This window comes from Humulus lupulus, chromosome 7 (genome assembly GCF_963169125.1).
Source record: "Humulus lupulus chromosome 7, drHumLupu1.1, whole genome shotgun sequence".
NCBI classification, from domain to species: domain Eukaryota; kingdom Viridiplantae; phylum Streptophyta; class Magnoliopsida; order Rosales; family Cannabaceae; genus Humulus; species Humulus lupulus.
Genome location: NC_084799.1, coordinates 87,160,599 through 87,176,304, shown reverse-complemented (window position 1 = coordinate 87,176,304; position 15,706 = coordinate 87,160,599). Strand labels below are relative to the sequence as shown.

General features: G+C 37.6%; 2 protein-coding genes and 1 non-coding gene across 5 annotated transcripts; 2 read left to right on the top strand and 1 right to left on the bottom strand.

Annotated features, from left to right (window-relative positions):
* Positions 1-7,012: 7,012 nt before the first annotated feature.
* Positions 7,013-11,235, top strand: LOC133788421 (syntaxin-43-like). Its single transcript, XM_062225900.1, has 8 exons — positions 7,013-7,439; positions 8,543-8,819; positions 9,488-9,577; positions 9,848-9,922; positions 10,124-10,201; positions 10,292-10,357; positions 10,449-10,529; positions 10,645-11,235. The coding sequence occupies exons 1-8, from the start codon at positions 7,246-7,248 to the stop codon at positions 10,750-10,752; spliced, it is 969 nt and encodes a 322-aa protein (XP_062081884.1). The 5' UTR covers positions 7,013-7,245; the 3' UTR covers positions 10,753-11,235.
* Positions 11,236-11,408: 173 nt separating this feature from the next.
* TRNAT-AGU (transfer RNA threonine (anticodon AGU)) lies at positions 11,409-11,482 on the top strand. The gene has a single exon. It is a non-coding gene; the product is annotated as a tRNA-Thr (tRNA).
* Positions 11,483-12,562: 1,080 nt separating this feature from the next.
* LOC133788420 (exonuclease DPD1, chloroplastic/mitochondrial) lies at positions 12,563-15,238 on the bottom strand. Of its 3 annotated transcripts, none has more exons than XM_062225897.1 (4): positions 14,964-15,238; positions 13,590-14,218; positions 13,102-13,307; positions 12,563-13,014 (listed from the first exon to the last, which is right to left on the bottom strand). In XM_062225897.1, the coding sequence occupies exons 2-4, from the start codon at positions 14,162-14,164 to the stop codon at positions 12,797-12,799; spliced, it is 999 nt and encodes a 332-aa protein (XP_062081881.1). In that variant the 5' UTR covers positions 14,165-14,218; positions 14,964-15,238; the 3' UTR covers positions 12,563-12,796. The 3 variants fall into 3 exon arrangements, with proteins under 3 accessions (XP_062081881.1, XP_062081883.1, XP_062081882.1); XM_062225899.1 differs by having other exon boundaries at positions 13,590-14,164; XM_062225898.1 differs by lacking the exon at positions 14,964-15,238 and adding an exon at positions 14,781-14,939.
* Positions 15,239-15,706: the final 468 nt, after the last annotated feature.

Genomic DNA, 15,706 nt, shown 5'->3' with positions numbered 1-15,706 from the left:
CAATCAATGGTCGCTCCATATCTAGTTAACCAATCCATCCCCAAAATCATGTCAAAATCAATCATGGCTAACTCTATCAAATCAACTGATCCCTACCATCTACCATCACTGGTAAAGACCTAACCCACCTCCTGGAAACCACCAACTCCCCAGTGGGTAACAATGTCCCAAATCCCACAGCATAAAACTCACAGGGCCTACACAAACTATCAACAATCCTACTAGATACATATGATTGTGTAGCACCATAATCAATCAACACAGAATAAGATATGCCAGCACTAGAAAGCTGACCTGTGACCACTGAAGGTTTAGCCTCAGCCTCAGCTTGTGTCAATGCAAATACTCGAGCCGGAGTCGCGCTATCTGGCTTCTTAAATTCTTCTTTCTTTAGTCTTGGGAAATCCTACTTAAGATGCCCCACAAGTCCGCATACAAAACAGGCCTTCGCCCGACACTCACCCAGATGACGTCTCCTACATCTGGCACACTCTGGATATGTCTTCCAGTTCTCATTGCTGCCTTGACGACCAACCTGCGCACCCTGTGGCCTCCTATCAGGTCTAGGAGCCAAACTAGTATCCGGAGTCTTTCTTTTCTGGTCACTGGGGCCTCCACCCCTACCGACTCCTGAGAAGGGAGGTCTCGTCCTCCTCATATCCCTCCTGGCTGCATTATCATGCCAGATCTTATTCTCAGCACCCTCTGCAGTATGGGCTCTCTCCACTACCTGAGCATAAGTTGTCACTCCAGGTACAGCGGTAATTCTGACATCCCGGGCTATCATAGGTTGTAGCCCCTGAAGGAATCTTTCCTTCCTTGTCCCATCAGTGGTCACCAAGTCTGGAGCAAACTTGGCTAATCTATCGAATTTCAGGGCATACTCAGTCACTGACATATTCCCTTGCAAAAGTTTACTAAATTCCTCGGCCTTTGCAGCTTTAACGGCCTCATTGTAATACTTTTCATTAAAGAGGGTTTTAAACTCTTCCCAACCCATTGTAGTTACATTTCTAGTCTGGGACACCACCTCCCACCAGATTCGGGCATCCTCCCGAAACATGTACGTGGCACAGGCCACTCTTTCATTGCCCACAACTCTCATGAAGTCCAAGATAGACGTAATCATAGCCATCCACTGTTCTGCCTTAAGTGGATCTGCGTCACCCTCAAATACCGGAGGGTATTGCTTCCTGAACTGCTCATATACCAATTCCCAAAGGTTCTCCAACTCTGCCTGCTGCTGTACGGTCGGTACTGAAACAGCAGATGGGGCCCCTGAAGCAGCATTCCCAGCTGGAACCTGCTGTTGCCTCAATCATAGTATCTCCTCATTCTGCCTCTGTAGTTGAGCTTGCAAGTCTGCAAGCACCTGTTACCAGTTCTCAGGGGCTGGCGGAGGATTCTGACCCTGATCATTACTTTCGGCCTAATTTCTAGCGTTGGCTGGCTCATTAGATTGCCCTGGAAGCATACTTCCAAGTCTATCTGCAATCAATGACTCAGTTTATTAGGCAGTAATAACAGTATCTCACATCAACCCACAGTTCAAAACCAATTGAATAAGCATCCACATGCATTGACAATGCTAATAAGCATCCCAATAACTCACACTCAATAATCATGCTAATAAGCAGAGAGATTCATGGCACCATCTAAACAAAATGCTAATAAGCATATTCTTTGGCATGCATAACCACCTAACAATGTTAATAAACATTTTCCTTAAGCATACTACGGCGCTAATAAGCGTCCTCTATCCAGGGTACACATACAACAACGCTAATAAGCGTTTCTAACATTCATCAAGTTCAATGATGCTAATAAGCAGTCCTATAACATTTATTAATATCTATCGTGCTAATAAACACGTTCTCAATTTACATGCAGTAGTCAAGGGCTAGGCCCTATCAGAATAGCTCATGCTTCTTATTCAAACTCGCAGATAAAGCACACATAATTCATTTAAACATATATACACATAATTACATTGATAGTTACTCAACCCTGAGTCGAGCTTGTCTTTAGTAGTGAATGTACATGCCCAGTCCAACATCAGGAACCCTTAAACCTTGGCTGCTCTGATACCACATTGTAATGCCCTGCTAATTAGGGTCCATTACCAGGTGTGTTTTGAAACCAGTGCTGGACTTACTAACAAGCCATTTGGACTAAACATGTGATTAAGCCACTAAGGTTTGGGTATTAAAAACTTTTTATCATTTCATAAACATTTCCATTTAAGTTAAAAACCAGTTCTTTACATGGGATCCCAAAAACATTAGTTTAAAAGCCTGTTACAAAACTCAGATTACACATTAAGCCGTCCTAAGCGGCAAAAGCTGGGTTTAACCCTAGTTCCTCTGAGCATCTCGGCCGTGGTGGTTGAGCGGACTGCATATGTACATACCACTGCTAATGCCCTCCGACTCATGGCTGGTTAAGCTTCTCTTTACCTTTACCTGCACCACAAAGCACCTGTGAGCCAAAAGACTCAGCAAGAAAACATAATCAACAGTTTAGTGAATAAAACAACCATCAAACAGTAATAACTGAATCCAGTGCATTCATTAAACCCAATTGGAGACCATAGAGTCACACAAGTGCATGTCACACTTTCTTTCAAGTTGTTGGCATCCGAGCCAGTCAAGCGCATGTTGCACTCCCAGGGTGGCCCAGCCATGGTGGCCTGCACTCCACGTGCATTATGCCAATCTTAGCTTATTAACTAAGTTCCTTATGCCCTTGACTTATAAGTCAAGCCACCACGTGCCTCCAACTTATAAGTTGAAGCCTTGGGATTTTCAACTATTAAGAATCTCCCAGAGCCCATCATATTCTCAACTAATAAGTTGATCCCCACTTAACATTCTAATGATACCCTAGTTTATAAACTAAGCCTCACAGTCATAACAGACAGCCACATGTTTCATATAGCATACTTAACAGATAATCACACAATGCATTATAATACATTCACTCAACAGTCATAAGCATAATCATAATTATGCACGTTACAGCATACCTAATCAGACATTCGCAACATAATTATAATCATGTTCATCACCTTAACTAAGCTCTAATCATGCATTCACATAACAGGTGCAGTTTTCTTACCTTTGGTCCGAATGCGGGTTACTAGCGACGACCCTTTGATTACGATCCCCGATTCAAGTCCTTAGCGAAAACCTAGTCACAACCGCAATAAGGAAGTTCCCATCAATAACAAGTAAATAACAACTTCCAGACCAACTCTTAGCCTCCGGGACATCAAATTCCACTTAACAAGGAAGTAGAATCAATCCCGAGCCCAAATGGTTAGGTTCCCAATCTAAAAATCCCATTTAAGCCAAAATTCCCTTTAAGAGCCGCGGCCCCTCACATCCGAGCCGCGGCCCGCCTCTAATTCTAGAGGCTCAACCTCCCTAAAATCCAACGCGCGGCGCGGTGCGCCCCTGAGGCACCACGGCCCGCCCCTGCCTCCGAGCCCTGCTGGCTCAAAGATTCCTTCGCAGGCCGCAGCTCACCACCACGAACCCAGAAATTTCTGGGTTTTTTCTGCAACCGAACCCAACTAAAACTTATCCAATTTCATCCCAATCCTCCAATATAATTCCCACAACCTATATATTCATTCTCACCAGTAAAACCCAACTAATTATCATGATACAACCCATCAAAATCCCAAAACCCAATCTTCCAATTATCAAACATGCATCAACGCCATAGCTTAGATAAACCAACTGAATTAACATTATATCTCTCAATTCAGAATCTTATCTTAGCTGAGATGAAACTTCTGAACCTAGCCTCTGATTTTCCCCAAGCCTAACACCTTAATTCTCCAAGCTTTGCTCTTCAATTTTTCCAAAAACCACTCAAACCTCCATGAAGCATAAAGAGAACGTGAGAGAGAGAAAGGGAGTGTTGCTGCTGTTTTCCTTTAATTCCTTAGCCTTCTCAAACATTTTCCAGCTTATTCTACATTGCACCTAAAGAGAGAATGACCATTTTGCCCCCTTGCCTTAGCTTATACCCCAAATATTCACAAGGGAAATTTGTCATTTGCCTTAAATCCTGCTATCCACAATTTACATCCTATAGCTCCCGCTACTTTCAATATTCACACTCGGTTACCAATAAATTCCCATTACCCACTAATTCCCGGTAATGTACTAAATTACTAAAATACCCCTAAGCTCACCCCGAGCCGGGTATTAAGACCCCGTTGTGACTTTTCCGCTAACTTGCTCATCGGGATCGCCTCTCGTCGAGTAACCCAAATATATCCACATAATAATGTGGTCTCAATCACACAAGCACATATTCACATTTATACCCCCAAACGGGTCAAATTACTAATATACCCTTCTTATAAGAAATGGGCCAACATACACATATTTAATATCTTTAAAATACAAGCATAATTATATTATAATATAATTCACATATTAACTCAATTATTGCCTCCCGGCCCCCTAATCCTGGCACTAAGCCATATTAGGAAATTTGGGATGTTACACTGGGCGTCTGGGGCTTCGGGGAGGCTGCCCGGCCCTATTCTGCCTTTGACGCTAGGGATTATCTCGACTAGCATGAGAAGGTGGCTGTTGCTCAGGATCCTGAAACGGGGTATCCTGTTGAGCAGCAGGCGGTTGCTCTGGCCTTTGAGGGCTTGCCGGCTGAAGTGGAGGACTTGGGTTTGGGGCCTGTTGTGGTGGTGCACTTGGTGGCTGGTCCGGTTGAGAAGTCGACGCAGCTTGCCCTTGGGCCAACTGAATGGCTGCTTCTAGGGCGGCAGTGGCATCCCTTTGCCGGCGGTCCATGCCCGCCTGCCGCTCATTCAACTCTTGGCATTGGCGCTCAATTTCCCTTTGCTGCAAAGCCAACGTCTCAGCCACATTCTCTTGATTGGCCCTTAGATTGGCCAACTCCTCTTGTAACATACTTAGTGTTGTCCTCAGGGTTTCAGAGTCCATTTCCTCCTCTTCAAAGTCCAACTGTGGTTCATCTTCAGCCACATTCGGTGGAGGAGGTTGGGTGGATGCAGTGCCCGAAGTCTGCCCCGTCTTCTTGGATGTTTTAGCCATTTGATTTTCTTAAAGTTTATAATTTGTCTCTCAATGAAAGCACCAAAATTTTGACCCTCAAATTGGCCAACGACACGAAGTAGATAAACGATATGAAATGAGATGAAATCAGGAAGAAAGATCAAATGGAAAGCAAGCGACACAAACGATTTATAGTGGTTCGGCCCCAGTTGAATGGTAATGACCAACGACCACTTAGTGTTCTTATTGATGTTGAATCCCAACATTGTGATCAATGAACTAGGGTTCATGAGTTTCACAAGCCTCAGGAAGATTACAACCTAAGTGAATAACCACACTATTTTTCTCTCAGAGTACCAGATCAAAAGTTTAAAAGTTCATTCCTTGAGCCATTTGATTCTTATTTATAGGCTCAAGAAGATTACATGGGCCGATGGGCCTTAATTATCATTAAGACTTACGTATCTAGGCAATAAAAGGAATTACAATTAATGCAAATATTACAAGATTGCACGTAAAAAAGGAAGCAATTAAAAGCATGCGACCAGACTGGTCGCACAGAAACGTGATGCTTGATAAATGAATGATGTTCTGATCAATGGTGGAATAGGATTCATTCTCTGAATGTCGTCACGTGCCTGTCACGTGTAGGTCATCTTGTCACGTCACCAGGAGCCGTTTTTTGGGTAAACAAAAGTGATGACATTGGGACTTACATTTTGAGCTTGAGCATCTTCTTTGTGAAGACACTCAGTTGTATGGATATGCCTTTCTTCTTTACTCAAATCCGACTATTCAAAACCCTTGTTCTTCGTCAAATCGAAATATGGAGGAGAGGCTTCATCGAATCTGGGTAGCCACGAATCAGAGATAGGAGGGAGATGATTGGAGCTTCGGAGTTGTGCAGGGCTGAATGTTATCCTCGTCAGAGCTGAGATTCGGGTTTGGGTGAGGATGAGAGAGATCTGGGTTTTGAGGTTTGGGGAACTGAGAAGGTGAAGGGACTGTTGAGGGAATATTAAACCAGAAGAGTGGGTGAGGGTGAGGGTGAGGTTGTGGAAGATGAAGATATGAGTTTTTAGAAAGATGATGGGGAGATGAATTACGAGAGAGAGAGAGAGAGAAATTAAGGAATATGAGGATTTGGGGATTCTTTTTCCTTAAATTTTATTTTATGTTTTAAATTTTAATAGATTGCGTTTTAAAAAGTTAAGAAGTACTCTTTAATTATTTTTAATGAATTAAAATTATTTTACAAATAGTTTTTTAATATATATTATTAATTTAAATATTTTTTAAGAATAAAAATTAGCTACAATACACATTACTAAATTTTGGACACGCCAGCAACACGTGGCTCAATAACATGTTGACATGCGGTCCTAGTTGGCACTAAATAATTCAAATTGAATGGCAGCAAATAAAAGGTAACAGTTGGGGGTATTGCCGTCAAAGTTTTTTATTGAGGCTATTGGTGCGTCAACTCGAAAAGAATAAGCGGTTTGCTGCAAATATCCCTAAAAAAAACTGGGGTGAAAACACCCTCATGTGCTCATATATGGAGTGTGTTGTATCGGTAGAGTAAAAAATACTACCCTACTATTGAACTTTCCCAATATATTATATATTTGTTATAAATGTAATATAAATAACATATTTTTTTAAATCTTGTTATAAAATGAAAATTTTCAAACAATATTTTCATTTTATATCATAAATAAATTATCCATTTGTTTTTTAAGAAATATATTATTATAAACATAACCTTTTGTAACATCAAATTTTGAAACAAAATCATATGTTTTTAGCCTTTGATTTTATTTTTATTTCTCATCATTGGTATTTAAAATGGGACCCATTTGAAGATCAAATTTACAAATTGACCCCGATTTCATATAATATTTACAGCATCAGCGAGAGACCCACCCAACCCCAAGCTTTCAACTAACTTAAATTAATCCTCTAAATAAATTTCGAAGTTTCTCCCAACTTTTAATTTGGAGACATTTCCAACTTCGCCGGAGAACGTGACTCCGTTCGTACTTTGGAATTCTCCGATCTCCGGCGACTACTTACGTGAAGTTCTTCACTCGCTTTCTCTCGTTACCTTGATCGATCATGGCGAGACTTGAAGCCTGATCCATAACCTTTTGTTTTTGTTTTTGGACTTTGAATCTGAATCAAAGCTAAATTCATGGCGTCGAGGAATCGAACTTTGCTGTTCAGGAAGTATAGGGATGCTTTGAAGAGTGTCCGAGCACCAACAAGCTCATCGTCTTTTACGAGCTCCGGCGGTGGCGGACGGGTGATTGAGTTGGCCAATACGTCGCTTTTGAATCCGAATCGGTCTTATGCACCGCTCAGTACTGACGATCCGGGTAGTTCAAGGTGTCGTTCTCTTTCACTTTTTTCTGCCCAAATTCGTGGAAGATTTGTTTCAAAAATTTATATAGGAGATATGAAAGGTAATGCAAGTCATTCATTCGTTTGGCTCACGATGAGGACATTTGAGAGAATTAGAGGAAAAAAACCTCACTTTGTGGAATTAAAGGGTGCAAAAAGTTTTTAAAATGAGTTATGCTTAATGCAATTAAGTTTAGTTGTTTCTCTGATTATTTTACTTCATTGCTGCAAAAAAAAAAAAAAGTTTAGTTGTTCATGAGTATGCATAATGCCAAGCCATTAAACATTAAAAAAAATAACTCCACTGCGGAATATGTTTGGATTTTCGAAGAATTAAAATGTATGAAGTTGTTTGTTAGAAAATATCATTCTATGAGTACGTTTACTCTTCCATGAAAAAAAAGGCAATGAAAAGGAAGAAAACATTGTGTTACTCTTCGCAATCTCACTAAGTAGAGACTCGTCAAAACCTTTTTTTTTTTTAATAATTTAACACATAAATGGAAAGGGAAAAGAGAAAATTATAAGACTTCCGGTTTTTTTGGTTTGTCATTGTGGATAAGTGTAAGTAGACTACGATATTGCTTCATATTTTGGTAAAGTCTGTCGTTTGTATATGCTTGGCTTTCAAGATTGTAGAACATGTGATAATTAGATGTTGGGAACTTGGGAGTGGTGCAAGAAATTTTAGACCTTGAGGGTGCCTCAATGATCATTCAAACAATTCAATTTCTTTGTTCACATGTTCAATGGTAGCCGCTGGGACATCTCATTTGGAATTTTGTTCTTAACTGGTCATATGTCATTTGATTCCTATATGAAAGATGTCATCTGTTGAATAGCATCCAAATAACATGTATTGAAATCAATTGTAACTTCTAGAAACCCTTTCTGCATCAATCTAGTCAGGTGCCAGATGCTCATCTGGAGGATGGTGCCTGACTTGGATGATGATATCTTATCACCAGGGCATATCAATACTCTCTCTATAAGTATGAACTGGAGTGTTGAACTGTACAATTGCTATTATACATTACTTTAAATTAGGAAATTCCTTTGATGGGGACTTGGTGTTTTTATTACTGCAGTAGGGGTGCACTCACTGTTGGTCTACCTCCAGCTTGGGTAGATGTATCTGAAGAAATATCAGCAAATGTGCAGCGTGCACGTGTGAAAATGGCTGAACTGACTAAAGCCCATGCAAAGGCCTTAATGCCTTCTTTTGGGGATGGTAAAGAAGATCAACGTTTGATTGAAGCCCTTACACAAGAGATAACTGGTCTGATAAGGAAATCAGAGAAGAGACTACAAAGACTTTCTGCAGCTGGGCCATCTGAAGATTCAAATGTTAGAAAAAATGTGCAGGTATAACTTTGTTTCAAGCGTTTAAGCAATTTTATTTAATTTATTAGTTCGTGCAGAACAATATTAATTTTTCTTTCTCAATTTGATATTTTGTGGAATGTTAATTTGCATGTATAACTGCTTTATTGTAAATTGTAATACTTCTGGCCCAGAAGTAGATGTCATCAGCAGCTTGTATGGTTTGTAGTGTTTGCTTTCCTCTCACAGTTATTTCAGTTGAGTTATTTATTTTATAAGAAACAAGCAATTCAACATGTCTAAGTTGACTAGTAATAAAATTATGGGTGCTTTAGGTAATGGGTATCTATTGAATCTCTAACATGCTAGTAGTCTACAAGGACTTGTAGCCATATTTATATTATCAAGAAAAAACTATTATTAAAAATTACACATACTTTAATGACAAAATATATCTAGAGTTTGCTGAATAAATTTGGCTACATTCTAGGGGTGGTAGCGTCATTCTTTACTCTTTTGCATATTTGTAAACATTGTTTCTTTATCATTTCCTTTCTCAATAGTGGAGAGAATTTAGGCAGAGGCATCTGTTGAAAATTTGCACTTTGGTTTACTGTCAATGGAAACACAAAGTCTAAATATTATCCAAAATTAAGAGGACATTCTGATGAATATGAACTCTGGTTTTGTTTGTATGTTTCTGCTGGCAGCGCTCTCTTGCTACTGACCTCCAGAACCTCTCAGTGGAGCTTAGAAAGAAACAGTCGGCTTATTTGAAGCGTCTCAGGCTGCAAAAAGAGGTTAGTAGGGAATATTTATATTCATCAATATATTTGATTATGTAAGAGCTGTGGTTTAACTTGCATTGACCATGATCATTAGATGTTATGCAAGTTTATTTATGATGTTTTCAGCATGGAATTGTTTTTCATGCACTCAAAATGAGTAAATGAGTCACATGTACATGTTCCTGCATTTAGTATCTGGTGAATTTATCTCGTTTTGTTAAGACATGAATTGTATGTTACATTTAAAGCTCAAAAAGTATTCTTGTATTTTCTTTGATGCAGGGTGATGGAGTTGATATAGAGATGAATCTAAATGGAAGTAGATCTAGAGTGGAAGATGATGATTTGGATGACATGGTATGCTGAAAATTTCTTCTATGTATCTGTTCATATTTTTTTCAGATCTTGTTAACCCTGTCAAATATAGGACCCAATTCTGTTGACAAGGTCATTATTAGTTGCTTGGTCTCTGAGCATGCTAACTGGTTTTTTTTACCCATGTTCTATTTGATACATTGAGTTGAAAGCTAATATTAGTATAACAAATATTTTGGACAGATGTTCAATGAGCATCAACTTGCAAAGCTTAAAAAGAGCGAGGCATTCTCAGTAGAAAGAGAGCGAGAGATCCAACAGGCAAGTGATCATCTTTACATTACACATTTTCTCATTGATACTGATCTAATGCTTTGTTTTAATGAATTGCTCATTTTTACTTGTGTACAGGTGGTAGAATCCGTAAATGAGCTTGCTCAGATTATGAAGGATCTGTCGGTACTCGTGATAGACCAGGTTAGATACTAATATCAACTTTAAGAAAACATAACATGCTGTATTCAAACAGAAATTCCCTGTCATCAATTGAATTTCTCTCCACAAACAGGGTACCGTAGTTGATAGGATAGACTACAATATTCAGAACGTTGCAACAACAGTTGAGGAGGGCCTCAAGCAACTAAAAAAGGTCCTTTTTGTCATCCTCATATATGATTTTACTTCAGCTTAAGTTTATTTCAAACCTCGCTGACTCTTTCTAATTTTCTTGCAATATTGTTTTGCGGAACTATTGAGATTTACAGGCTGAGAGAACACAAAAACAAGGAGGGTTGGTAATGTGTGCTTCGGTTCTCGTCATCATGTGTATCATCATGTTGGCTCTTTTAATCATCAAGGAAATAATCTTGTGATCTGTCTTGAGAGAGCTCTTTCCAGCATTTGGATGCCAACTAATTCTTGCAATCCCTCCCCCAACTGAGATTTATACACATACGAAATTGGTTACGTTGTTCCCAGCAGAGAAAGAAGTTTCGAGGCTCCGCAGCAACTTCGGTTTTTTCCTTTTCTTTTTATTTTTTCTGGCCATGGGAACAGCTATTTAGTAGGAACAATCAAGAGATTACTATTCATTTGCCCATTTTTATTATGGAACGTTGGGGAGGGGAGAGATTGATTAACTGGGAATGATTGTTCTGGGATATATATATGTATAGAGAGGGAGAGAGAATTTGCCAAGGAACCAATTGTTGATTTTCTTTCTCCCAGGATTTTGGTGCTTTGGTTTCTTAGCAAACACATTATATGGTGATGATACTTTTGTTAATTTCATCGTTTGTATTGACTTCATTATACAAATAAAAAGAAACACGTCTCTTATTCAATCAAATTCAAAACCAGTACCATATATATAACGATATTCATGCATTTCAACATCTCGGCTCGATAATTATGGTAGTTAATATTACTTGCTCTGAATCTTTAAGTTTAGGTCCTATTTTGTAGCTGTAGTTGTATAAGACCATAAATAACTATCTATTTAACTAAACGATGCCAACTACAACAGCAAGCTTTCATAGCTCAGTTGGTTAGAGCACCCGTTTAGTAAGCGGGAGGTCTTGAGTTCAACTCTCAATGAAAGCAATTACATTCCTTTTAGCATTTTATTTAGAACCCATATGTATTTATTTCCATTATAATAGATGATATATTATATACACAGCCAAATAACAATTATAATCTATGACATTAAATATCTCAAAACATAAGATTATTAGAAGCAATATTAGTCATTCAATATGAGACAATATTCATATTTCAAGACGTAGTGAACTGAATCTAATTTATTTGTTTTCTTTGAACATCAGAAATGTTTCATTACTATATGTTTAGTTCATATCATACATAAAGATAACATAATAATTAGTTGACAATTATAGTTCCAACTTCCAAGTCAAGCTATTAATATATTAAAAATACTCGTACTGCCAATTATGATAATTTACTAATTAAAAATTATCTCATAATATCATCAAATTAACAAATATGTATTGAAAGATTAACAACTGATACACATTCACATTGTACACATCACTCAATTAATTAAAAATAATGTGGTTATGTATCATCATTATGTGTAAAATATATGTAGAGCTCTTGTATGTGTATAGCATATGTACATTATACTTAAAATTAATTAAAATGGTTTAATTTTATTCATATAGAATACAATTATAAATATTTTAATTCAATTTATAATAATTTTAAATACTACAATATTTTTTTTGTTTATAATTTTACGGAACAAGTACACCATTCTTCATTATAAAAACTTTTTTTTTGTCTTTAACTTTAAAAATTATATTAATCACTCTAATAATAATGATAAATATTCATCATTATATAAATACTCTAATACTAAAATAAGTATATTTTATTTTTTTATTGAACGCTAAAAGACATTCCTTGTACCAAAATTATAGCATAAGGAATGTTACATAGAGTAAATTTGTAATTTTAATTGGGAATGTTTAAATAACTTTTTGGGTGTCAATAAAATTCTCCTAATATAAATATAGCAAGGAAAAGATTATTCGTTTGATTTGAGGAAAGGACAACTGGAAAAAAGTATTCCAATGTTCATTTCGTCAAGCCAAACACCCCACCTAAGGCAATGGATCATAAAACATAAACTGCAAAATGGATCATCAGCTCAGCCTAATGTAGTCACAATTTTGTAACTTTTATTGATAAATGTAAACAATTACAATGAATTGCTTTCTGCTCTAACAAAAGCCAAAGCCGCCCCACTCCATCAGTGGGTTCACACCTTAGATGATACAAATAAATTACTAGGTGTGTAAAAGGGTATCAGTTCTCTGACTCTGAGTTTGGATTAATTCATCAAACAACAACACAGTTAGTTCTACAGCAGAAGCACAAGCCTGACTAGCTTGACTAGCCTGAGCTCTTCTTCTTCTTTTGATTGATCAAGTCCGATGCACTGAAAGACTTCTCAAGAATGTCCAACACTGAAAGCTTCAAGTCGAAGGTAAGCCTTTGAAAAATTAATGCCAGACCCTTCACATCTGACATGGCTCTATGAGCATCACCTTCCCGTATGATTTCATAGTGGTCGATCAAATGTTCCAGTTTTGCCTTCAAAAGTGTTGATCCTGTTGACAAAAGTTCATTCAAAGCTTTTCGATATACACTCAATCACGAATGTTGGACACATAACATAAACAAGCACAGAAACATACCTTCCATTTTCACTAATTCGCGTGCCAAAGGAAGGGTGTCCACAAATAGCCAATCTGAAGGAATTTCTATGGAGCTGCGACTGAATTCGCTAATCAGAAAGGGTACATCAAAGGTTCGAGCATTGTGTGCGACCAACAATACCTTGCCGCCAGGTATTTGATGGCTACTGACATACTGAAGTAAGATTGGTATCAAGTCCTTCATCCTCCATGTAAACAGAATATTTATTAGCTTAACATTTATCATACAAGCTAAAAAATGCAATACCGTAAAGAAAAACTCTGGTTTCTGAGGTTCAGGTATCCGCTTGAGACTACCACCACCAGCAGTTTCCTAAACCCTTTTTAATGAATTAGTTCACTTGGGATACTAAAAACCAACGATGCAGAATGAGAAACTGAAGGCATATTGATTTCATGTTCTAAATTTCGCATAGTATGATGGATAATAAAATCTTAATTACAAATGAAACAAAATATTATGATACCTTGGAACATCAGGTCTGTTGACCATGTTTGTCTTAATGCCATGAATACGTTCATTTTCAACAGACTTATTGGGGTTTACCAATGTCTGGAAAGTGCTATTCTTACCCCCGCGAAGAACTTGAAGAGCAATCTCAATGATACGCTCACTCTCTCTGCTAAATCCAGTGGTTTCAATGTCAAAAACAATAATTGTCAATAGGCTCGCCAACTTCTCATAACTCTCTCGCTGAACATCACAATATTGAAGCTTTTGGAATTGAGTAATCTCTGTTTTACCAATATTCAAGGTACTACTAGCTGAAACGGTTTCATCTAAAACTTCATGCCTAATGCTGCTTGGTTTACTTCTCTGAGGGGTTTCAATACTTCCTTCTGTTTTTGTTGTTATGGGTCTTCTCGTCCATTTCTTCGTATTTCCTCCATCGATCCCCGGGATTTTGGAATCATGAAGCTTTGAGGTAGTGCTGTATCTCCTAGTCCAACTGTGGAGGTTTCCACTCCACAAATGGGCTAGAGTATTGATTCTACATCTAGAACCTTGAAATATTGAAACATTCATGGGAGCTATCATCATCTGAAATCAATAACAGGTGGGGAGCATAGCATCACAAGTACAATTCGCTTTCAGCTACAAAGAAAAAAAAATGCAACATTAGGAAGAAACTGTGAACAACTAACTATACATCTTAGCAACTAATAAGAAAGTAATCTATTCCCAAACTGTGAATTTTAAGATCAGATATCTTAGGCCTTTGGACTAACACAGTATGGATATATTTGGACAAAATGGGTGATGGTTTTTTCTTCCCTTCAATAAAAGGCCGATTTTTGCATAAAATCCACTAAATACAGACCTAAAAAGACAGTAGAGCAATGTAATATTGTAATAATTAAATGAAACCACCCCAGGCATGATCTAACTATATTGGAATGTGGTAGCAATCCAAAGACAAATTTACCAAGAAACTCGTAAGAACCAAAATCTAAATCTTCCCAGAAACTTTATACTAAAACGAAAACAGCCCATTTATTAAGAAACTAAAGATCGTAGATTCCACAACTAATAGTAAGAAAAAATCTGTATTATTAAAATTTCATCAAGCTACAATATTTATCACAGATTCACAGCAAACACCCCATAAGAAGACGTTAAATTATGACAAAATTGCAAACTAAGAATATGAACTCACAAGGGCCGAAACAACATGAAAAGCAAAGCGAAAGCGAAAACGAAAACGAAAACGAAAACGAAAACAGATGTTGGGTATTTCTCAGTTTTCTTCGATTTGTAAGTGACCAAAGAATGAGAGGAAGAAGAAGAATGCACGAAATTAATATAAGAAGGGAAAATGAGAATAGAGAGAGAGAGTTACCTGGAAGTAATCGCAAATTGGGAAAAGACCCGCATTCGGAGATACGTGTAATGGAAGTGAAGTTTATACTATTCTATATATACATAGATATAGATATATATAAAGAGAGAGAGAGAGAGAGAGAGAGTGGGAGAGTGGGAGAGTGGGAAAGTGGGAGAGAATATGGGGACGACAATGGCAATCTGAAAATTGTGCGTCCCAATAGTTGCGGATCGTGCGTCTGAACCGGCTAAAACCTCAACCCTCACCTACACTCTCCATGTTCTTTTCATTTTCTTTTATTTTATTTTTTAAAAAAGACAGTAAATAATATCAAAAAAGCAATTTATTTATTTATTTTTAGGTATAATTATCGCCTACTCTAATGTCCAAAATTATACTAACCAACCAATTTTTTTTTTGGTTCCAAATTGGGACCGACCCATTAAGCTGCTCTACCTAGGCTAGGGCTTCACTTTAGTTTGGTTGCCTAAGCTCTTTTACGAAGAAAAGAAGTTCGTTTAAAGAACATTGTGAGGTTGATTTCTTGGATTAGAGTGAGTTAGGCACTTAATCTCCCATTGCTACTCTACTTTGATGGGTTTTGACTTTTGATTGAAGCTGTTTTCTCTACTATTTCTAATTAGTTGTTTTTCCAATTTTGATGATATATTTTATACAGAATAATAATCAGAGTTGATATGTGGTTAGTTATAATTATAGTACATGAAGCAGGTTATCCAAACCAAAGTTAAAAAATATAA